Source organism: Sinocyclocheilus grahami, unplaced genomic scaffold, assembly GCF_001515645.1.
Source record: "Sinocyclocheilus grahami isolate Dianchi unplaced genomic scaffold, SAMN03320097.WGS_v1.1 scaffold282.1, whole genome shotgun sequence".
Classification (NCBI taxonomy): domain Eukaryota; kingdom Metazoa; phylum Chordata; class Actinopteri; order Cypriniformes; family Cyprinidae; genus Sinocyclocheilus; species Sinocyclocheilus grahami.
In genome coordinates, this window is record NW_015505461.1 from 1,287,603 (window position 1) to 1,311,048 (window position 23,446).

At 39.7% G+C, this 23,446-nt stretch overlaps 3 protein-coding genes across 4 annotated transcripts; all 3 read right to left on the reverse strand.

Moving 5' to 3' along the window:
* Positions 1-488: 488 nt before the first annotated feature.
* Positions 489-6,040, reverse strand: LOC107600363 (casein kinase II subunit alpha'-like). The gene is made up of 6 exons (XM_016292235.1): positions 5,024-6,040; positions 4,657-4,768; positions 3,144-3,245; positions 1,278-1,379; positions 1,090-1,190; positions 489-706 (listed from the first exon to the last, which is right to left on the reverse strand). Exons 1-6 carry the CDS (start codon positions 5,122-5,124, stop codon positions 496-498), a joined length of 729 nt encoding a protein of 242 aa, XP_016147721.1. The 5' UTR covers positions 5,125-6,040; the 3' UTR covers positions 489-495.
* A 1,078-nt stretch (positions 6,041-7,118) lies between these two features.
* LOC107600349 (zinc finger protein 319-like) lies at positions 7,119-12,027 on the reverse strand. Of its 2 annotated transcripts, none has more exons than XM_016292222.1 (2): positions 11,877-12,027; positions 7,119-10,600 (listed from the first exon to the last, which is right to left on the reverse strand). In XM_016292222.1, the coding sequence occupies exon 2, from the start codon at positions 10,347-10,349 to the stop codon at positions 8,577-8,579; it is 1,773 nt and encodes a 590-aa protein (XP_016147708.1). In that variant the 5' UTR covers positions 10,350-10,600; positions 11,877-12,027; the 3' UTR covers positions 7,119-8,576. The 2 variants fall into 2 exon arrangements, with proteins under 2 accessions (XP_016147708.1, XP_016147707.1); XM_016292221.1 differs by having other exon boundaries at positions 11,851-12,027.
* Positions 12,028-13,139: 1,112 nt separating this feature from the next.
* Positions 13,140-23,104, reverse strand: LOC107600348 (junctophilin-3-like). Its single transcript, XM_016292220.1, has 5 exons — positions 22,569-23,104; positions 19,742-20,504; positions 19,387-19,511; positions 17,828-19,140; positions 13,140-14,732 (listed from the first exon to the last, which is right to left on the reverse strand). The coding sequence occupies exons 1-5, from the start codon at positions 22,948-22,950 to the stop codon at positions 14,652-14,654; spliced, it is 2,664 nt and encodes an 887-aa protein (XP_016147706.1). The 5' UTR covers positions 22,951-23,104; the 3' UTR covers positions 13,140-14,651.
* Positions 23,105-23,446: the final 342 nt, after the last annotated feature.

Genomic DNA, 23,446 nt, shown 5'->3' on the forward strand with positions numbered 1-23,446 from the left:
GGAAACCGTGATTCTTGATAAATAGATTATTTGAAATAGAACAGCATTTATTTGAAATAGAAACTGAAATCTTTCGGGACATGATTCATAAAATGTTTTTACTGCCACTTTTGATCATTTTAATGTTACTTACCCCAAACCTTTGAATGGTAGTCTATCACAGTTATCACAGTCCACAACAACATTAAACAGCAAAAACCGTTTTCGGTATTGGTAATTAAAAAAAAAAAGTTCCTTCAGCACCAAAGCACCATATAACAGTGATTTCAGAAGGATAATGTGACGCTGAAGACTAGAGTAATGGCTGCTGAAAATTCAGCTTTATAAACTACATCTCAAAATACATTCATGTAATTATATTAAAGAAGAAAATGGTTCTTTTAAATTGTAATTATATTTCACCATATTATTTATTTTACTGTAATTTTTGATCAAATAAATGCAGTCTTGGTGAGACTTCTTTCAAAAACATTCATATTGGACTGGTAGTGTATATTATAATAAACAATAACTTGAGAAAATCAATAAATCAAAGCAGATAAGGAAAGCTGGCTCACAAAAGTAGGGGTGTTCCATGGCCTCTTGGGCAGTCAGTCTCTGTTGATGATCGTAACGCAGGAGTTTATCCAGCAAATCCAGAGCTTCTGGGCTCACCAAGTGCTGATTCTCTGGCTGAACAAAGTTCTCCCAGCGCTTACGTGTCTGCCTGAAGATGTTTGCAACTTCAAGATTAAAACGCTAGCAATTTAAAATCAATATGCAGAATTCATTTGCTCACTACTACTGGAAATCCACTATATAGCGATGTGTATATCGTCTGCCAGTATGGCCTTAGTAGATAGTATCAGGGAGTTTCTTTATTTTTTCAGGTTCAAAAGCATGAAACGTTTTTATGTTTTTATTTTTTTCTGTAGATCTAAAGATGAGAACAAGATTGTCTCAAAAAAAAAAAATCACCGATTACTCATCATAACAAAATTATTGGTTAACACAGAAATCAAAATTTATGTGCATCACTAACAACTTTGTACAAAGATCCTTAAAAACTGACCATCGTGAAAAACACTGTCAATAAATTCACAGACTCACTGGCCAAGCAGATCTTTGAAACGTGTGTCCAGCTCAATGTGATACTTGTTCAGGTAGCTGAATAGCTCTTCTGTTCCAAGAACCTTGGCAATTCTGACCAACTGTGGGAAAGATTCTGCTGTTAGCATATTGAGTATTTTAAGACCTAGATATTGTAAAAAGGTTCATAGAAGAATGACAAGTCATACCTGGTCATAGTTGTCTTGACCATGGAAAAATGGCTCTTTCTGGAAGATCATACTGGCTAACATACAGCCTAAGCTCCACATGTCCAAACTGTAGTCATACATCTGCAAATTATTTAGGAATTATTTATTTAGCAAATTATTTAAAGTGAGTGAGTGAGTGAGGTGACGTGACGTGTGGCCGAGTATGGTGATATTATTAGTCTGAATTTTTACATGGGTGGTTGGAACAAAACAACCAGCGCTCCATCTGAAAGCACGTGCTGGAGATTTACTACCAATCACCAGAAGCGGCTTTACTGACGATATTTGCATGAAAATCGCATTCGATTTTTTGCCCAGCCCTAATGCATAGTAGGGGTGTAACAATCCATCGCTATGGATCGATACATCAATCAAATGTCTAACGATACGATGCATCAATGCCATGCGTAAAATATCGATACTTCTAGTATTAATAGGAAACTTATTTTGGCACTGTCCACATTTTCTCACAATGTCCACCTATGCATTACCATCAACGTGTACATTCTCGTTCAAACCTCGTTTTTGTTGTTTCCTAAGGAGGATTTACACTATTTCACACATTGCACATAAGCACAGAAGCCTGAAACACTTTCTTGACTGTTCTCATGTCATAAGATTACTGATCTCATATGGGACTTGATTTTTCCCCCAATTATTTATTTTTCTTTATTATTTAAAAAACAAAAAGTGTAGGCCTATTTTTTGTTGTGAATGTCCCAATTGAGATCAAATTTCAGATCAATGTTCATGTTATATGTTTTGATTGCATTCGTAAGTTAATAAAAATGTAGATGGTTGTTTAAAATAGGTACATAATATCGATAAATCGATCGATATACCCCAGAATCTAATTGTATCGAAATCGTATCGTAGAATTTTTTGAGGTATCTGCAAATATCGTATTGCTAGGTAAGAGAATCAATATCATATCATATTGTGATGAACCATATGAACCCTAATACACTGCCTGTTGGTTTCCTTGATTAAGTATTTTGACACAAATTAATCCAAATTTAGAAGCAGTTATGCTTTGGAGACTGGAAAACAAATCTGCCAATTCTGTAATTGATTTAATATGATACAATGTGTTAAATGGAGCTGAAAGGTACTACAGTCTTAATGGTAAATATTTTGCGAAATCCAAAATACAATTCTATAGAAATTTGCAGACACGTTTTCTGTATGGGCCTGCTAATAATATATTATGTCATATTTTTAAATAAGTTAAGCCTAATTTTGCAAAAACAGCATTCTGTAGAAAACCGCTGCATATACTATTACAGCTAAATTTACCACAGGGTCCTTCACTGTGTCTACAAGACGAATGATGTTGGTTCCTCCTCTTAAGTTCTCCAAAATTTTGATCTCACGGATCGATATACCCCAGAATCTAATTGTATCGAAATCGTATCGTAGAATTTTTTGAGGTATCTGCAAATATCGTATTGCTAGGTAAGAGAATCAATATCATATCATATTGTGACGAACCATATGAACCCTAATACATAGACACTGCCTGTTGGTTTCCTTGATTAAGTATTTTGACACAAATTAATCCAAATTTAGAAGCAGTTATGCTTTGGAGACTGGAAAACAAATCTGCCAATTCTGTAATTGATTTAATATGATACAATGTGTTAAATGGAGCTGAAAGGTACTACAGTCTTAATGGTAAATATTTTGCGAAATCCAAAATACAATTCTATAGAAATTTGCAGACACGTTTTCTGTATGGGCCTGCTAATAATATATTATGTCATATTTTTAAATAAGTTAAGCCTAATTTTGCAAAAACAGCATTCTGTAGAAAACCGCTGCATATACTATTACAGCTAAATTTACCACAGGGTCCTTCACTGTGTCTACAAGACGAATGATGTTGGTTCCTCCTCTTAAGTTCTCCAAAATTTTGATCTCACGCTTAATCTTCTTCTTCTTAACAGGCTGCAAGAGTAAAGAAAAAAATAATAAAAGGTTAGTTCAGCTAAAAATGAAAATTACAAAAAAGAAAAGAAAAAAAAAAAACGTTAATATTGTCTCATCATTTCTGTCCAACCACTGGAAGTCTATGTAATCAACAGATACTGTAAAGGTTATCCATGTGAATTGAGTGGTGTCATCCAAAGTCTTCCAAAGAGACATAAACACAGCAGAAGACAAATAGATTTAAGCTTTTATTCACATCGATTAGCGCACAGTCATAAAGCACATTAAATAGGGTAAACTCAACTGTGCATCCTTGCCGCTTAATAACAAACATCATCAGCTCCTGAACTTCAAGCATGTTTTAGCATGTTCTCAAAACCAAAGAGATATTCTTTATCAAAAAGTTAAGACTCTGCCACGCCCCCCTAAAATGGCTCGTTCTAACACACCCCCACATATCTACCTCACTATGTGGAAATATTTGCATAATGTGCCTAAACCCAAATGTGCACGCAAAGAAAGAAGGTGTCGTTTCAGTAACCGCAGTTAGTGTTGAAGCAGCATGTCAGGGAGGCACTGTGTGTTTCTAGGCGAAAGCAAAAGCACTTTATTTGGCCTTCTGAAAGTAGATGCATTTAGGAATCTTTAGCGTCGTCGTTTCAGTAACCGCAGTTAGTGTTGATGCAGCCATGTCAGGGAGGCACTGTGTGTTTCTAGGCGAAAGCAAAAGCACTTTATTTGGCCTTCTGAAAGTAGATGCATTTAGGAATCTTTAAGATTACTTACAACAGAACAGCAATGCATTTTATGGAAGAACGTTTCGTGAACCTAGGAGAGGAAGTAATTCTGACTTTGCTCTGACAATCTTTGTTTTGTTTTGTTATTAGCTTAAGTATTTGCTATTGACTGTTCAAATGCGGAGTTTTGCACATCGTGTGTGTGTGTGACAGAGTGAGAGAGAGACAGGGTCACATCACAGTGGAGGCAGCTATCTGAACCGTGGCTTGTATACTGCAAACACATACCAGCTTCATCACTGTGTCTGTCACGCCACTCTGTTCCCCTTTCAAGCTCTGTCTTTACATTTATTTTGAAAGCTGAAGCTCGCGATTATGATAAGGGGCGTTACATTTCCGATGAGTGCTTGCGGTGTTCGGCCAATCACAATGCACTGTGTCAGCTGGCCAATCAGAGCAGACTGTGTTTGTCGGAAGGAGGGACTTTGTTGAAAACGACGTGTTTGAGAGAGGCGGGGCATAGAGGACCTACAATAATGTACAGTATTTGAAAATAATGTGTTTTTTGAACATTAAAGCATGTCAACATATTCTGTTACACCAAATAATGATCTTTAAAAAAGCATCATATGACCCCTTTAAGAAATTGCTTCCACCTGATGCTCAGGCAATGAGAGACCAGGCATTCTTACCTTCAGGATTTTAACAACTACCCTGTCGTTGCTGTTAATGTTGATGGCCTCAAACACTTCACTGTATTTGCCTCTTCCGAGCTTTCGTACAAGCTGGTAGTCATCCTGGTTGCTGAGTAAGACACAATAAGCACGAAATGAATACAATTGTGCAAAACAGTTTATCCATTTAATAAGTAATGTGGTAAGATCATGATGACACTTTTTTTGTCAACATACTACTACTGTGCTTTTTAAGTATCCTGGGTCACCATGTACTCTACTACATGTTAGTCAATCAAGTACCATTCAATCAACCACGGTACTATTTTTTTTTGCAAGGAAATCATGCTAAAATAATCTCTATATGGGCTAATCATCTCTGTACCTCCAGCTAGGCACATGTGCTTCATAGTCCCAGTACTCCTTGCTCTTCACAGTGTTGGCATCAGCATACACCCGTGCTTTGCTGCTCACCGGACCGGGCATGGCGGGTTTGGCCAGTCAATCCGCCTTCCCTCCACCTACTACTACGATACGCTCCAAGCGATAGCGACAAGTCGACCGTCTCTGTTGTGAAATGCTGCAGAAAGTGTTGTGGTACCGTAAAACAATGTAAGAAGCCGCTTCAATGCGATCTCTCGCGAGCAATTGTGATTGACAGCTGCTCAGCAGCGGCACGCATGACCTCGCGCTGACGCTCGCGCCACTCAAAGCAAAAAGCAATGGGCGTCCGAAACGCTGCAGAAACCAGCTTATTTTCTGACAGACCGCCAGCTTTTTAAATAATTAAAAGTCAGGATTTCATGATGCCCGTCGAGGCAGCCTAATAAGATAGATGTGTCCGTTCGTAAACAAATGTTAAAATAAACAAAGTAACAGCTTTAAAAGGATCGTAATATAATTTATTATTGTCTGTCGCAGCCCTCGTATTTTGCATCTAAATATCCAGTGATGCAAGGGGAGGGGATTGAAAAATATTTAATTGAAGCACAGACCTGTCAAGCCCGCTGAATGTCGCTACGCGGTAAAAAAGAAAAGAAAAAAAAAGAGCATAAATAACGTGAAGCAGCCGAAATTTCGACTTGATCGATTGTCTCGGGACGTGAACAGCGTTTGATCATCAGTTTCTTATCATATTCATTACAGCGGTTCAGCAGTCTCACTTTAAAAGCGTTCCCTCCGGATAAACGCGCTAACGAAGCTAGCGATATCTATGGATCGGTTTAATTGGCCACAACAACTTCGACACACAAGACTCCAGATTTTCGATTACTCTTCAAATGGAGTGTTCCAATTCCTCCCAGTGATCCACTAATTAGATTCAGAAAGCGCTCGAGGGAACCGCTGACTGGTAGGCGGATATCACCCCTAAGATAGCACTCCTGTCGATTTTTGCGATCGCAGATGGTCACCGGAAATACTTTATGTACTTCCGGTACCTTTTTCAAAATAAAAGCCCTCAAATTGAGTCGTATGAAATTAAAACCGCAACTGAATTTGAAAATTGTGGAATCCCAAACAGCAGTTTTTCTGCTTTAACTATTTTTTTTTATTTCTATAATTTGTTTGTAGTGATTGTAAGATGTATATGTACCAAATACCGCATTACATCATTAATACCATCAACTTGTACTGCAAGTTATACTAAAGTCTGATACCTTTTACAAATATAAAGTGGTGTAACAATAACAGGTGTTATTAAAGTTTCAATTGTTAAAAATTAAATAAATAAAACCATAAATGTAGGATATCTAATGTTCCCATTATATTGTTCTCTTTAACATTTCACTAGACTGAAGAGTACACTTTTACAGACAAATCAGTCTTAAAGTTCAACGAGGTCTGTAGTCATTTTACCATTTGGTTCACAAATAATACAACAGCTGTTTATAAACATTTAATTTGTAAATGCCTTGTAGTTATGACATGCCACACCTTTGTGATAAGGAAAAACACACACACACACACATGGCATATTTACAATTTGAGTCTCTCCACTGAAACACAGACATTTAAAGGTATGGCTCGAGTGACATACAGGAGAAAATGTTAAATGGTGGGATAATCTCTATTTTTGCTCAAATACAAAAAAACATAATTTATTTGATTTAACCCGCTAATAGTCTCGACATCAAAAATATTGCTTCACAAGCAACGACACCATTCAGTCTCTGCATTTAATGCACATGAAAAAAGGAGAGTTCACACATCCGTAACAGAACAAACAATACTGACACATAAGCCATTAATGTTAATAAGGCTTACAGTGGCATCGAAAGGGGAAAATACATGTTTGCAATGTTTACATTCAAGCTGTTAGGATCATACAATGTATAATTAATATGAATTTAATCAATATGCTTAAACATTTAGACACTGCATTTTAAGATGTTTTTGAAGTTAAAAAACACTCCACTACTACTTAATACTGTTTTTAGATTTTTTTAAACATGTAATGTAATTGTACTCTTGAATTTGTTTAAAATGTTTATTTTTTATAATTACAAAAGCTGCTGTGCAATTTACACATCTATCTGTGGCTCAGCATTTTAACCCAAAATAAAGGTTCTACTGTTAACGGACCCAATTAGGAAAGCCCAAAATGACATACCAAACTGATTCATGGCATTTTGTTTCTAAAGCAGAAAGCAAAGAAAGAATTTGTGGCAGAGAAACAGAACAAGTTGTCTGTGGCAAAATAATAATCCACCAAAACAGAACCAACATATCCTCACAAGAGGAAACAATCACATGCAGTCTACAGTATTATGATACACAAACAGATACTAAATCCTAGCACTGCACTCATGTCGAAGCGATACAAAACATCCATGTACAGATAACTTTACAAATTCTACAGCATTGTTTAGCTAACGCAACAGCATCTGTTTGCAATTTGCAAACAAAAATACTGCATTGTTGTTCTGTTGCCTGGCAGTTAAAAAGTAACTGTAAATCTTTGTACTACTGTAAATTTACTCTTGGAACTGCTTGCAAACTATTGCGTCATTGTTAGAGATGAGTCAAAATGCTCTAGAGAAAAAGAATGGCTAATATTTTTTTGTGTAGTCCTTTGCCTACAAGTTAATGACAGATTACAACAAACTGTATAAATTATTTAGGCTATTCATGCATACATATACCCTGTTACAGTATGGGTTAGGTGATGGGAGTTATACATTACGAATACATACAATCACTAGTGTATATTGTCCAGATGACCATACAGTGTTCAAGTTCCATAGCTAACATGGAAGCATGAGATGGAGATACTGGAAGAAAGGCAGTTAATTTAAAAGTTACAAGGCCAAATAATTAGAAAAAATAATAATAATAAACAAAACCAATGCAATGAAACATCTAGTTGTGGTCAATCGTATAAAGACCAAAAAGCAAATCCAGGTTGTTAACATCTTGCATACCAATTTATGTAATTCTGGAAAAGCTGTCACTGATAGCTGTACTACTGCATTTTTTTCTTGTTTTAGATATACTGAATTTTAGATATAAAAGCACTAAACTAAACTTAAAACTAAATCTTTAGTTGCTTGTAAAACGGATCAGCTTTATCTTTGTTGGAGACACCAGTCTTAAGCAGAAGGAGTTGCACATGAGACAAAGTTGTTCATTTTTTACAAGCTTATTTTTGAGTAGCAACCATTTATGCGTGTGGCTATGTTCGTCTGTGTGGCTGGTGCAGAACCGAGGCAAGTTTCTATCTGTGGAGTAAACGCAATGTTGCCAATATCTACCCAGAGGTACATCAAGACTTTTACAAGCTGACACTTTATGTAGTTCCTTACCAGTCCAACAACTACTGCAATGCTTGTGGGATATATACAATTTGCAATTTCTCTAAATATATGCAAGTAAATTGCAGTGTTGCTAATGCGAGCAGAGTGTATTTACACTCGATAAGGAGCAACAGCAGACAGTAACTACTCTATGCATGAAGACGCAGGATAGCCCCCTCCTTCTGCAGTGTGTTGAACTGTATGTTCTTGAAGGGCCCCAAGCTCTCCAAAACACTCTCCACACCAGACACATTTGAACTGGGCTTCACGGGAGTGGACAATGCCATGTTTAGCCAAGTGTTCGCGCTGTTTGAATCCCTTGTCACAGGTGGGACACTTGAAGGGTTTCTCTCCTGTATGGACTCTTCGATGTCTCTGCAACTCGGATGAATACTTAAAGCGCCTCTCGCAGTCCGCACATTTCATCGGCTTCTCCCGAGCAGGGTCACAACGGTGCTGCACAAAATCAGATGAGGACTGGAAGCGGCGGCCGCAGAGCGAGCACTTCAGTGGCTTTTCGGTGCAATGGGAGTTCTGGTGCCTCTGTAATGTTGACGACTTTTTGTAGCCCTTCCCACACACGTCACACTTGTACGGCTTCTCCACAGCATTCGATCCAGAGTTCGATTCTGTACACTTGTGCCTTAGTAGTTCCCCGGATTGTCTGAAGCCCTTTTGGCAAGCGGCACATTTGAACAGACTCTCGATGCCATGGACATGCTGGTGGTACAGCAGGTGGGAAGGTTGCAGGAAACCTTTGTCACACTGATTGCACTTGAATGGGCGATCTGCTGGGTTTTTGTGCGTACGGCGGTGGCGAACAAGTGCGTACTGCTGCTTGAAGCTCATCTGACACTCCTCACACTGGAAAGGCCGCTCTTCAGAGTGGGTACGCTCATGCTGCCTCAGGTCCGAGGGCCGTTTGAAGCTTTTCCCACATGCTGCGCAGCGGAAGGGACGCTCTCCAGCTGGCTGGCACTGGTGGTGTAGCAGTTCGGAAGACTCCTTGAAATGAAGCTCGCACAGGTTGCACTTGAAAAGGTGCTCGCCAGAGTGAGCGTACATGTGCCGTACCAGGTGCTGCCTGTGCTTGAAGGTCTTCTCGCAAACGGCACATTTATACGGGCGATCTGCACTGTGAGTGCGCTGGTGGTGCGCCAGATGAGAAGCTTGACTAAAGGTCTTCTCACAAGTGTCGCACTTGTAGGGCTTCTCGCCCGTGTGCACTCTTTCATGCCGTGAGAGTTCCGAAAGGTGACGAAATGCCTTATTGCACACGGAGCACTTATATGGACGGTCAGAGCCCTGGAAAGCTGTAGAGGAAGAGGAACCCATGGCTGCCCCATCACTGGATGTCTCAGCAGTAGAGGGTTGCTGAGGGTTAGAAGAGGAGGAGTCTGGGCGGTATGTTTTTTCACAAATAGAGCACTTCATTGGACTGTTTCCATTGGTGTGCTCATTATGATGTTGTGCCAAAGACGTGAGAAGGGAGAATCCCATTTTGCACACACCACACACAAATGGCTTCTGCTCAACCTGGACACACTGATGCTCTAGAAGATCCGTTGCTTGGTTGAAGATCTTCATGCACTGGGTGCACTGGAAAGAACGGTCCTGGTTAACCATGCACTGGTGCTCATGGGGATTGGCCAAGTGCGAAATATCATGGCCACACGCACCGCATTTGTGGCCACCTTCACCTCCCACCTGCAGCTGAGGCTGCTGAGCTGGCAACGGGTGCTGCTGTGCATGCTGGCTGTGCTGAGACTGCTGTAAAGCAGGGTCTGCCTGTAGGACAATGCCATATGCAGCACTGCCCAAGGCATTCTCTGCCCCTTGTAGAAGGGGGTGCCCAACGGGAGGAGGGGCCACTGCATGTTGCTGTTGCCATGCTTCTGTCATTCTTCCACTGTACATGTATAAATTCAGCTTTCAGGGATCAGCACTTTGGGATCTGATTGCACAAAAATGTTCGAACAAGTGATGGTCAGTTCATTGGAAGGGTAACAAATGAAACGAACAGTCTTGTAGAGAGGTTCAATACTTTTGGGTAAACTTGCTCATGGTTTGAGTGTTCAAAAAGGTGATTTTTTACATTAAATGCCAATCCAAGGGGGTGTCTGAAATTTTCTCCAGTAAACGGCAAAGAATTGTCTCCAAATGCATACCTGCAATAAGAAAAATAGTGGGTTATTACACAAAGCAGCTCATGTATGCAATAATTACTCAGGGCTCCCACATCTTTTTGGGGGGAAAATGCATAAATAAATCAAATTAATGCATTTTTATAAATTATAATACAAGTAATATGACATTGCATCAGTGGTTCTTAACCAGGAACCTCAGCTCAGCCTCAACTTCCAAAAGCGACACGAGCTCAATTCAAAATAAACTTTTATAAAATAAACTTTTACAAAAATAATAATAAAATATAATTAAAATTAATGTTACTGAACATCATATTTATTTAGTTTACCCTCAACAACTTTTTTTCAATTTAAGTATAGTTATTGAAACCGAAATGTCACAAAACTAATTTAATCATGCAGAAGAGAGGTCAAAAAGGTTTAGAATCTCAGATCTCACTGAGAAAAGGCTAATTGTAGCCGAGTCAAGATCAACTAGAAAAAAAAAACATTGCTTATTATACATTTTCCATGACTATTCACAGTCTTAATAATTTCTCTGATATCTTGTGGGAACCTGGAATTCTTTCAATAACGATTTTTAAATAAACACCCTTAATGACATAAAAACTACTACACCAATCATACGCATATCTCTGATATGGCCCAATTTGTAATTGAATCCAAATCAAAATTCCCATTACAATATGCTCACCCACACTTGAGAAGAAAAACTTACATATGGTTTGAAATACAATATTAATACAAGGCAAATAAACATTCCATGCAAAACACACAATAAGAATTGAAACTTAAAATAGCCGACTGCCTGCTAGCCTGAAAAAAGGGAGAAATCTGGAATTTCCTTTCTTTGATGCTTTTAATTCTGACTGGTGCAGAAAATAAGCCATGATTCGGATATTAGAGATCCGTATGCAAAGCCATAGCGTAAGGCATGGATTAAAACGGTGTCCTTGCTTTTTATTCGCAGTTTGTGTGCAAGAAAACTTCGGCTAGCTTTTTGACCGATACACACTTGCAGCCAATGCTAGCCAGCGCTGCTAATGCTCTTCTGTATATCAATCTGCCCGTCTTGCAATCGCTACATTTTATGTGACTCACAAATCACACATGCAATAAAGACATTATCTGCAACAATTCATAACGCGTCTGCAGAACTGCATGCAAATGACACGCAGAGACCCCTGCAAGTGTGTTTACCAGTACGCTAAACCGTAGCTATTGCGTTAAAAGAGGCAGCCGCCGCGGCCACCTCACTGGCTTTAACCTACTTTCCGTCGCGTTTTCCCTTCGATACCTTGTTTTCCCGAAGATCCACGCTTGGAATAAATATATACAGGACGTTTTAAGGCAGGGAGAAAAAAAAATCGGCCGCTTCCCTGCCAGTGGGATGCAGAAGGCCCAAATAAACGTGACGCATCGGACCTCGACGACCAGCCCCTCGAACAAGGCGGACGCCCCGATGATATGGGCGGAATCAAAGCGATGGAAAATCACTGATTTTCTTATATATAAGCGAATCGTTGAAATCGCTCGTTCTGTCTGACGATTACATGTCGTGTATGTTTAAAAATAATCAAATAATAAAATAAGTCTGTCCTCACAATGGCTTTTCAACGTTTAAATATGGAATGGCTTTAGAGTAGCATGTGCAAGATAGTCTGTATGATGAAATACATATTTTTTTGGTCTACAGTTTTGTTCGACTCATTTATACTTGCACATATAACCTACTCTGTGTACAAATCCTTAAGGAATTCGTGGATTCTTATATTAGGAGTTATTTCAAATAATAGGCTATTAGAAAACCCATCAACACTCTTTTATTTATGTATGAATATCTATATGTTAAATTGAAATGTATTATTGCTATACCTTTATTCTGGGTGTATTTGGGATGTTGATCAGTGTATCCGTTACACTTTGTGGTGCTAGGTGAAATATTTACAGAAAGACAACACAGTAGTCTAATCAAGGATGTAACCAAATATTCAAGGTTTAAGGGTTTTTAGGGGTATATATTATAAAAAGAATCATATTTAAAATGACTCAGGCCCTGGTGAGTCCTTTCAAATACATATTTCCAGTCATGCATACACAGCTACATCTACTTGAACGAAGAGAGCTTGAAACCTGAAACAAGTTTTGGTCAAGATTATGTCAGAAATTAAATCTGGCAACAGTGAAATCATAAATATACCACTTCAAAAGTGGCTTAAATAACACAAAACTTCAAATGTATCTATTAGGCTAGTTCAGCTAATGTACACTAGAATAAACAAACATAAGACTGGCTCTTTTAACTGTAAGGTGGGACTTTCAGTCCTATAGCCACTATACTGGGCATTGTGATACTGCTTTCAACAATACTTTTGGCACTGTTATAAGGTGGGACTACAAACTCCATATTTAGCATTTCAATTTCTTCAATTTATGCATGTATTCATGCATGGGCTCCTTTATTTGTTGATAACCAAATCCACATCTGATATAAAAATGGAAGATTGTGGTTTTTGTGTGAATGTTTTCTTTGACAAATATAAGGCACAACATAACCTCAAACATTTTATTAATTTTCCACATAACTTGGAAACAATCTCATAAATCATTGCGTAAGAAAGGGCATGCTTAGGCATGCAATGATCTCACAACATGATATCACTGGATGAGTAGTATAAAATGTACAATAGCAGTTTATCATTCATTAATTTAGATAATGTCAGTCAGGTCCCACTGAGAAACATAAGCTGGTATTTTTACACTGCTTTCAGTCCCAGTTGTTATCTAAGTTGCTGGACAGAGAGACAGGCAGAAAATCACACAGAGTAACAGCAGAAGAGGACAGGCTAACAAACATGCTGTAAAAATCTCCACAGGCTTAGGCTCAGTTCTTAAGCCAACTTGATTTGTTCAAAGGTGGGGTGGGAAAGAAACAAACCATTTCATGTGACCACTGTATGAGTGGTCATCAGTACATAACCTGCTCGCTGGGATGGTTTCTCAATTAAAAAAGGCACTCAGCATATCAATGATATCTTGCAAACTTGTTAAAATATGTTAACTGTTCAGTAATATAGAATAACATACATTGAAAGCAGTTGTCATAAGGTAACAGTCTCAGACTTTATCGAGTATGAGCCGGAATACTCAGCCACTGCTGCACATCTGTTGTACTTTTATGTTCTATAGCAGATGTGACATCATGTGGTGTACAAGAAAACACAAGGTTCTTTAGTAGTGAGTTTGACATAGCAGTGTTTCAATTTTGAATGTGTTATTGGTGAGTCAACACAAACTACACGACTGGATTGTGCTGAAATTCAGTGAGGCGGAATTCATAAGTGTGGAAAGAATTATGCAGGCTTATCTGATTCAAACTGCATGAGTTTAATGGGAAAGCACTATGATGAAGCCCTTTAAGATAGCTGTTACCACAGACTTACAGGTGCGTCAAATCTGGGTATGCAGATGAGAGGGTTGATTTCTATGGATGACATAATGAGTGCCTGCAGCGATCATACAGGGCTGTACCCTGGAATACAGTGGGAGGGGAGAAGGGCGTGTAGTCTTGGTTATATAGAAGTGTGAATCACATCTTACATCAACTATATCATAGTACATAAATCCACATGACCATCTTTGCACATTAATCTTCAGAGTCCCGTTACTCAATAATGTCTCAGGCCTGATGTGCATTTGAAAAGAAAACAAATAAGTGTGAAATAATCTTTTGTAACTGTTAAATATGTGGTAAAACATATCAGACAAGCTGTATATTAAAAAAACCTATGTGTGTAATACTTCAGTTCTACAGAATATTGTAAATGAACCTTTATTATGAATGGAGGAAAAAAGTAAGCAAAGTTAACTAATGGATTATAATGGAGTTATATAATAAATTGAACCATAAAAGAAGTTTACAATTTACATGGACTTGCCCAACTTACACAGACATTTACTATTGTGATTTCTGGGTTCCTTATATTAAGAAGTGGTGCTAAGTGTGCATTGTGTGCATATCTTACTCTTGATGTTAATCAATGCTGTTATTGACATTCTATAGGCCATATGATTAAATAAAGAAATGAATGAACAAAATGGCTACACCAATGTTGAGTAATATCACCATGACCACCAAGACAGAGCTGGAGCCCTGTAGAAAGAGAGTAAAATTATGTTATTAAAAACACTGCATTGCACATTTAAAAGTATTGCACATTTAAACGTATACTGGGCTCAAACCATTAAAAAGTATTATATGAATGTCTTTCTTTGTACTGCTAAATTTAACATTTAGAAAGATAAGTTTACAGATCCTTATTAGACACTGTTTGCTCTTTCCTAATGTTACCAAATGCAAAATGTAGCATTTTACACAGCAAATAGAGCCCACAGTGACCCTAAGAGCGCTCACATTTTCAGTGGCCTGGATTCCAGAAGTATTTTTCCTATTCATTTTCTCCACAGGGATTAAAAAATCTTCAATACAGAGGTCTAAGCCGTGAATGAGTCTTTAATTGTTTTAAAGGGGTCATATGATGTTGCTAAAAAGAACGTTATTTTGTGTATTTGGTGTAATGAAATGTGTTTATGCGGTTTACGGTTCAAAAAACACATTATTTTCCACATATTGTACATTATTGTTTCTCCTCTATGCCCCGCCTTTCTGAAACGCGTCGATTTTTACAAAGCTCATCGATCTGAAAAGCGAGGTGTGCTCTGATTGGCCAGCTATCCAGTGCGTTGTGATTGGCCGAATACCTCAAGCGTGTGACGGAAATGTTACGCCCCTTACCATATTGTGATGCCGTGTCCCGGCTGGAGCGAAGAGACAAAAACATTAAAACCCATTATAAACGAGGCATTTGTTGCATCCAGTGGGGACATAATTACGGATTATAATGATTTATAGCTGCATTGCATCACGCCGTGTAAACATAAAACCATGTCAGCATTTGTGATCGGAGAAATGACAAACAACAAGCGCTACTCTACACTGCTCAAAACTCGCGTTTGAATCATCAGTGGCAAATCCTTTAAATATGAAAAACCTACAGTCTGTGAGTCAGAACAGCTGGCATTGTAGTCTACTCTCCCAGGAAACAGTCCTCCATAAAATGCGCTGCACACATCTGAATATTTGGGTTGAACTTTTCTGGAACAGTGATGTAAATACAAATTAACCACTGATTTCTAGTTGTGTCCTCTTTTGGAAGGCCAAACAAAGTAGTTTCGCTTTTACAACGAAACACACAGCGTCACACATGGCAGGCTAGAGTGAGCAGAGGCCGGCGGCTAGAGTGAGCGGAGGTTGGCGGGCGGGCTTGAGAATGGCATGGCTAGCGGATTCGACAAAGGAGTGTGGCAACCACATGTGACGACCCCGGGATGGACTCCGCTTCGTCCACGGTGAAAGGCGATCCACAGCGCGAAGTTGATGTATTTCCTCAGCGACCAGCACGGATCAGCTCTAGGCATGACAAAGCGGATATCGTCCTCTTTTGGAAGGCCAAACAAAGTAGTTTCGCTTTCACAATGAAACACACGGCAACAACAATACTACAGCGAGAATCAAAGTTACGCCTTCTTTCTTTGTGTGAACATTTGGGCGGCGTTATGCAAATCTTCCCACATTGTGATGTAGACATGTGGGGGCGTGTTAGAATGAGCCATTTTAGGTAGGCGTGGTTATCTCTTTGCATTTTAGACTTTAGACTTTGCAACTTTACAGATCTTCTTTATGCACCAAGAGTTTGTAACACTCCAAAGAGAAAGGAAAAATTTGAATCGCATCATATGACCCCTTTAATAAGAAATTAACTACACATTCCATGAAGCACTGCAAATTATGTAATCTAATCAGAAACAATACAGAATTAACTACTTAAATACAAAAAAAAATATTATTGTTAAAAATTTCATTAGTAGCTTAATAGTCAGACTGATTAATTGAGTAATTCGCAATGCTTTATGAGAATGAGTGGCCACTATTTGGAGTGATTATATTTCCATGGTAATTGTAACTTCTCTGATTGGTGGAGCTCTTTTCTGAATTATGGGTAGTGTAGTTCTACACCCAGAACTGAGCTACTGTATTAAACACAATTTTAATCACATTGCCTTGCGGCTTCTAAGCATATATCATCACTTAAAGGGATAGTTCACACAAAAATGAAAATTACCCCATGATTTACTCACTCTCAAGCCATCCTAGGTGTATATGACATTCTTCTTTCAGACGAATACAATCAAAGTTATATTAAATAATGTCCAGGCTAATCCTTGCTTTATAATGGGAGTGGATGATAGCCCAAAATCCCAAAAATTGCACCCATCCATTATAAAAGAAGTCCACACAGCTCCGGGGGTTTAATAAAGGCCTTCTGAAGCGAATCGATGCATTTGTGTAAGAAAAATATCCATATTTACAACTTTATAAATCTTAATCTCTAGCTTCCGCTAACTGTTGTACGCACGTTCACAAGAGAGTGGCGTCCAGCGTAAGACGTAGGACGTAGGCGTAGCATAAGCTCCGGTGAGAATATGCTAGTCTCCCGAGAAACAAGATTTGTTTACAGCAAAGGAAAACCAGTGTCCTCTTGGTTTATATTGAAATCCTCCGACATTTTTCTTTACAAATCCTCGTTTTGTACTTCTAATTCCAGTGTTTTGTTTTGCTCTCTCCTCTGCGCTTCCACATTCGTCGTTTGTGCATTCGTCACCGCTTTTTCCTACGCCCTACGTCATCCGCTGGACGTCACTCTCTCATGAACGTGCGTACGACAGTTAGAGGAAGCTAGAGATTAAGATTTATAAAGTTGTAAATATGGATATTTTTCTTACACAAATGCATCACCTCGCTTCAGAAGGCCTTTATTAACCCCCGCAGCCGTGTGGACTCCTTTTATAATGGATGGGTGCAATTTTTTGGACTACCATCCACTCCCATTATAAAACATGGATTAGCCTGGGCATTATTTAATATAACTCCGATTGTATTCGTCTGAAAGAAAAATGTCATATGCACCTAGGATGGCTTGAGGGTGAGTAAATCATGGGGTAATTTTCATTTTTGGGTGAACTATCCCTTTAAGTACCTCAGGTTTAAACTCTTTCATTAGAAATCAGTTTATCTATGTGGAATGTGATTTTATTACCAGAACCAAAATGTTGTGCTCCACTAAATGATAGCATAGGACAGAACACTGTCACCTTTCATTCCCAAAGGGCATCACGCTGTTTACTTACTGAGTTTGTCTTTATCAGGTTCAGATGCTCTCCTTCTTGTTCCAGTGGTTCTGGAGAAGACATTAAAGGTGATGAAAGAGTAATGTCCCTGTGCAAAGGCCATTCCTCCACGTCAACCCCAACATTCAAGCTGTCGAGCATCTGCACAGAGTCCATGGACCCCTCACTGGCTGCAAGACCCCATTCTTTGCCTTCATGGTTTCGCTGACGTAGTCTCTGCAAATTGTGCCCTTGGAGACCCGAGCATTTCATGCCAGAGCCAAAGTTCTGATGGGAAACAGAGTCTAGGGGCTGGAACCTCATTTCAACCCGATAATCATTGTCCCCTTCTTTCTCCTGCAGATGTGAATGGGAAGAGATCCACTGGGAATTGTTTTCAACAGTCCATTCCAGAGTGGAATTGTTTGCTCCATGGTCTGACAGCTGGTATGCATTCATGCTAGACTCTCCAATCGTATGATTGGTAAAGGACTTTCTTGGCTTGTGGTTGGAGTGGACATGCTCATGTTGTTTGTGATAGGAGGAAACATGCTCTTGGGGGTCATAATGGTAAGAAACATGTGGTTTTTCATGTGCAGAAATAAACGCCTTTGGTTTGTGATTGGTGGAAGCATGTTCATTGGTCTTGTGATTGGATAGATTATGACCTGCTAACTTGTGATTGGAATATATGTGCACCTGTGGTTTGAACTTGGAAGAGCCGCAATCAACAGATTTGTGATTGGATGGTTTATGCTCCCAGTCTCGTTCCCTGGAAATTGTATGTTCCCTGGATTTTTGATTTAAGGAAACATGCTTCCAGGGCTTTTGACTGGAGGACATTTGATCCCACACCTTCTCGGGGGCCATATGCTCAATGGGCTTGTGATTAGAGGAGCCGTTCTCCCATGGGTGATGAGTTGAGGAATTCTCATGTCCATTAATGTGACTGATCTCCTCTTCCAGCAGGGATGGAGTTGTGGAGCGACTGCTCTCCCCTTTGCTTCCTCTTCTGTGAGGATACATCTCAGCAGTCCAACTGTTGGCCCCACCTCTCGTGGTGTCCATGCCTCTACCTTCAACTAGAACTTGAATCTCTGCCCCTCCTTGTTCATCCACAGCACTCTGCCTCATAAAACAAGCATTCCTAGTGCGATGAGTAGGTGGGCTGCAGGTGGGTGAGGAGGGGCTGCTCAAAACTGGGCTCAGGTCAGGTGTCTGGGCTGGGGGTGTTGTGTCTGGTGTGCAGAGTTCAGGGCTGTCTGTGCGAGCCGAGACCACCTCTAGGTCTTTTTCTTTCCTGTCCTGATGCTTTGGTCTCTGGCACTCCAGTCCTAGTAAACAGAAATATAAAGACATGGTCACATTAAGTAATGAATTATAAAATAACATCATAATCACCAAAGATGGAAATTGGAGTTGGGCAAACATTAAATAGAATAAATTTAGTAAATAACAGTTACATTCTTCTATGCATTACAGACACAGTATAGTGCTGGGGCAGTATGTTACATAATTTCTTCCTAATTGGATTGATAGTTTTCTTTTTATTTTATTAAGTATTTTTCTTTGTCACTGACCATTCCCATAGTGATGGAAAGAGGGGGAAAGTTCTTTGGCTATAGCCCTGGCCAGGCGACACTCCTCCAGGGCTCTCTGTGCAACTCCATCTGCAGCCTCTGCCTTTCCTCTAGCATGGCTCATTCTGAAGAAAGTAAGAAAGTTTGGTTCAGTGGCAAGAAAGAGTTTGGTTCAGTGGTAAGAAAGTTGGGCTCTCGTTTGATATTGATCATCCTTTCCTCCAAATTTACCCATAAGTAAGCTCGTATTGGGTTTTATTCAGTTGTATCTTGCTCAAATGGTCATCTCTGTAATTTTTTCTGGATCATCCCTAATTGTGATTGTGCTCTTATGTGAGATCTCTTTATGTCTTACCTGGACAATGCAATCTCAGCCTTCTGCTTGGCTATGTCTGCAGCTTTCTCGGCAGCTTCCACAGCACGATCCACCTTTTCACGAATTTTGCTGGTGCGGAGTGGTATTAGGTTTTTCCGCTTGCCACTCACCAGAACGTTCTGCTTGTATTTTCCCTCTTCCTTGGTTCCATCTGGAAAGATGGTGCTGCCATAGCCATGTCGCTTGTTTCCAAACCACTCACCTTCATAGTGAAGTCCATCTGAGCGATGACTTACGCCCCACCCTGATCGCATATCATTCCTCCATTCGCCAGCATATGTTTCGGTTACAGTAGCATCCACACCGCCCCCTGCCTCCACTTCACCTAAGCTGACATTGGAGTTGATGTCTGAGGCGGCTGAGCTGACTGTGCTCATACCTGCCTCGCTGCAGAAGGAACTCTGCTTGCTTAACTGGCTGGCCAGAGAGCTCTTGGACTCAGACCTCCGCAACTTTAAACCGCTCAGTATGGACTGTCGGAAGCGGCCTTTCCTCTTCCTGTGCCTGTCTGCTTCACTGTGAGCACAAAGTACAAAGCCACTACGCCCCACTGGGCTGCCAGATACCCCACTGACACCAGAGCCATCTTCTGGAGTGGGAGCCCCTTCGCTGTGATCGGATCGTAGGGAGTTTATGGAGGTGCACATAGGAGAGAAGATGATGGCTGCGATGCCATAAGGCACACTCTGTCGTACTCCATAGCCATGACGCATACCACTCAACCACTGGCCCTGGTAAGTGCCTGCAAGGTGAACAGGGATAGAGCAAAGTTCATGTCATTATTCACATCACTTGTACAATGGGGGCAAAAGGCCCTCTTGATTTAATTTCATTCCAAAACACTAAATGACAACAAATAAACCGCACTACACTTTCCTAAACACCTATTTGCACTGCAAAATCTTCCTGATTCATGAGGTCATTGTGCGCAATGACAAAAAGCTAATTTGAGGAGATTTTTAAATGTTGCAAATTTTTGTAGCCTATAAAACTTACATTTACTGTATATAAGACAAACAACAGGTCTATATATCTATAGTTTCTTCAATAACCGTTGAATAACTGCTGCTGTAAAAAGGACCACCATGGTTAAAAGGGCCACAACCACAAATGGAATGGATGTGCACAATGAAGATTCATTTGTGTCTGTATTTTTTCTTGTAGCTCAAAGATATACACTGTACATTTACCAAAATCAGAAAAAAATAACAAGAACGTTTTGTTATTAAATGTCAAGAGTGACTGAAATTAACAGGATACAATTTGTAGTATTTTCTTATTGTAACACCTTTTTCCCCGTGACTCTTGCTGACATATTTGCATATTTTATGCATATTTGTTCATTTTCTTAAGGGAGGCTTAACTTTGTTGCAACATAAACATAATGAAGCCATTACAGAGCTCACTGTTAGTCTTTTAAAATAATGTCATGCTGTGTTATGTGACATCCGTTAATGCATTTTAAATAAGTAGGTGCATAAGTAAATATTAGTTTAATATAATTTCCTGTTTGACAATGCATACAAATTAAATATGCTTTTTGTTAAGTTTTTACTTTATTTAACTGAAGTTTAACTATTTTAAAATCGCCGCTTTTGAAACACATTAAATAAAACGAACAACTGTTAAATGTATGTCCAATTACAGTATATTCACTCTCGTTTATACACATTCACATTTCTATTTCAAGTAACGTACGTTAATCGTTTATATATACGATCACGTTTTCGAACAAATGTGAAGCTGTATGTTGTTACAGTGACTGTTTGAAATGCTGCGTAGCGATAGTAACTGTCCAGGGTGCTGAAATGTTTTGACATGAGTTATCTCGCTAATGTTGGGTGGTTCGGCAAAATATTACAGTCCTGTTTAGTTAAGAGCGAAATGATAAAGGACAGAATACATATCCAGCGCATTTAGTTTTGGATTAAGTCTAACCCGGTCTAAAAACGGCGACGTCGGTCGTGTGATGCTAACATAAACGTTCATTTCTTTTTCTAAAATAATTCGCTCGAATGTATAAGGACATGCATGATGCATGACCAAATCACAGTAACACTATTTTCCGCATTAATCTCCGTAGAACGTCAGGAAGCGGATTACACAAGAATGTGAAACAGCCAATCAGCGAGCACAGCGAAGTCCCTAGTGACACAGTGACCCGCTGTCGGTCGGTTTCCATGGTAATTTACTGTACAGAGGCGTCTGTGCTTCAGATACGCGTGGTAAATTAGTTCATATGGTGACATTTTTTCCTTTAAAGCACACGTTGTAGAGCATGTTTAAATCATTTTGCTATTACTTATGTTTTCTTTAAGCTAAAATATGTTTCAGAACTTAGAATGCCACTTAGAAGCACAGCAGTCTCACTATTAGTCTACAGTATTATATAGTGGAAGTAGAGCTTTGTTTTAAAAAACTTCTTATTTCTATTTCTGCTATTTAATTGACTAATACTGAGCTGTTGTTGTCTCTCCGGCGACTAGGCGATTCCTGTTTCTTGTCAACTTACAGATCGTATAATATGTGGAGTTGCTCATGTTACTTGTAAAGATCAGTGGTTTTCCACTGGTTTTGCTTCAGGCATCTGCCTAATTTAACTAGCTTCCACCAAATGACAGATGAATGAGTGCCAAAATGCCATAGTCTTGATTGGAAGCAACAGAACAACTTCCCAAAGATATGGGAAGCATTTTAAAAGCAGATAGTCCTATTAATTCAATATGGTTAGTTAGTGATTTAGCATTGGTTCTTTCCTGCTGTCCACAACCCTATCAGAACACAGCAAATACTATTAGATTCTGACCTCCATCCGAATAGGTCTCTGAGCCATATCCATCCTGTAAGCCGTTGCTCCAGGTGCCTTCATAACGGGAACCGCTGCTAGTGCTTTCCAACTTCCCATACCTGCCTTTGAACCCTTGTGTCCATTCCCCCTTGTACTCCCACCTCCCTTTGCTCTCCATGCCAATGCCATGCCTCTTGCCCTGCGCCCAAGTTCCTTTGTAACTGTTGCCACTGGGCCAAGTGTAAACTCCAAGAACTTCGAATCCATGGCTCCAGGCGCCCGCATACTCCCCCTGGCCCTGGGGCCCTGTGCAGACCCCTCGCCCATGCGCCTTGCCTCGTTCCCACCCTCCACAGTACGACCCCCCATCATCAAAGTCAAACCTGCCTCCAGTGGACATGCATGAAACAGGTTTAGGCAAATATTCAGAATGTCAAGTGGAAAAATTGCAATTGGCGAGCAAAAAAGGAAGACTGTGATCAACTAGACAGGAAGTGTTACAGCAATACTCCTCCCATCCTTCAAGTAGATTTTGAACGCTAAGAGAAAAAAAACAGTGCTTGTAAGTTCAGATGATTTAAAGGGGTGAAGAAGAATCTACCAGGCTACAGGAAGACTGTGATCAACTAGACAGGAAGTGTTACAGCAATACTCCTCCCATCCTTCAAGTAGATTTTGAACGCTTAGAAAAAAAAACAGTGCTTGTAAGTTCAGATGATTTAAAGGGGTGAAGAAGAATCTACCAGGCTACCGTCCTGGTGTTACAGCTCCTGCCTGTTTGTGCACGGCCTTTGGTAATGGATGTCTTTATTGTGCATGCTACTTCCAACGGGCATGCAGATGGTGAGCTTCTCCCTTCCTCTCTGCACGGTCCCAACAGGCTGAGGCACACAGCC

What these genes read in the sequence shown, in the direction of transcription:
- LOC107600363 (XM_016292235.1), bottom strand. Translation starts at nt 5,124, where the DNA reads ATGCCCGGTCCGGTGAGCAGCAAAGCACGGGTGTATGCTGATGCCAAC. An exon ending in ACACAGTGAAGGACCCTGTG is followed by an intron (nt 1,380 to 3,143) that starts GTAAATTTAGCT and finishes AATAATTTGCAG; the next exon opens with ATGTATGACTACAGTTTGGA. An exon ending in TTCAAAGATCTGCTTGGCCA is followed by an intron (nt 707 to 1,089) that starts GTGAGTCTGTGA and finishes AAACATCTTCAG; the next exon opens with GCAGACACGTAAGCGCTGGG.
- LOC107600349 (XM_016292222.1), bottom strand. Translation starts at nt 10,349, where the DNA reads ATGTACAGTGGAAGAATGACAGAAGCATGGCAACAGCAACATGCAGTG.
- LOC107600348 (XM_016292220.1), bottom strand. Translation starts at nt 22,950, where the DNA reads ATGTCCACTGGAGGCAGGTTTGACTTTGATGATGGGGGGTCGTACTGT. An exon ending in AGAGACCTATTCGGATGGAG is followed by an intron (nt 20,505 to 22,568) that starts GTCAGAATCTAA and finishes TTCACCTTGCAG; the next exon opens with GCACTTACCAGGGCCAGTGG. An exon ending in ACCTGATAAAGACAAACTCA is followed by an intron (nt 14,733 to 17,827) that starts GTAAGTAAACAG and finishes CTCTTTCTACAG; the next exon opens with GGCTCCAGCTCTGTCTTGGT.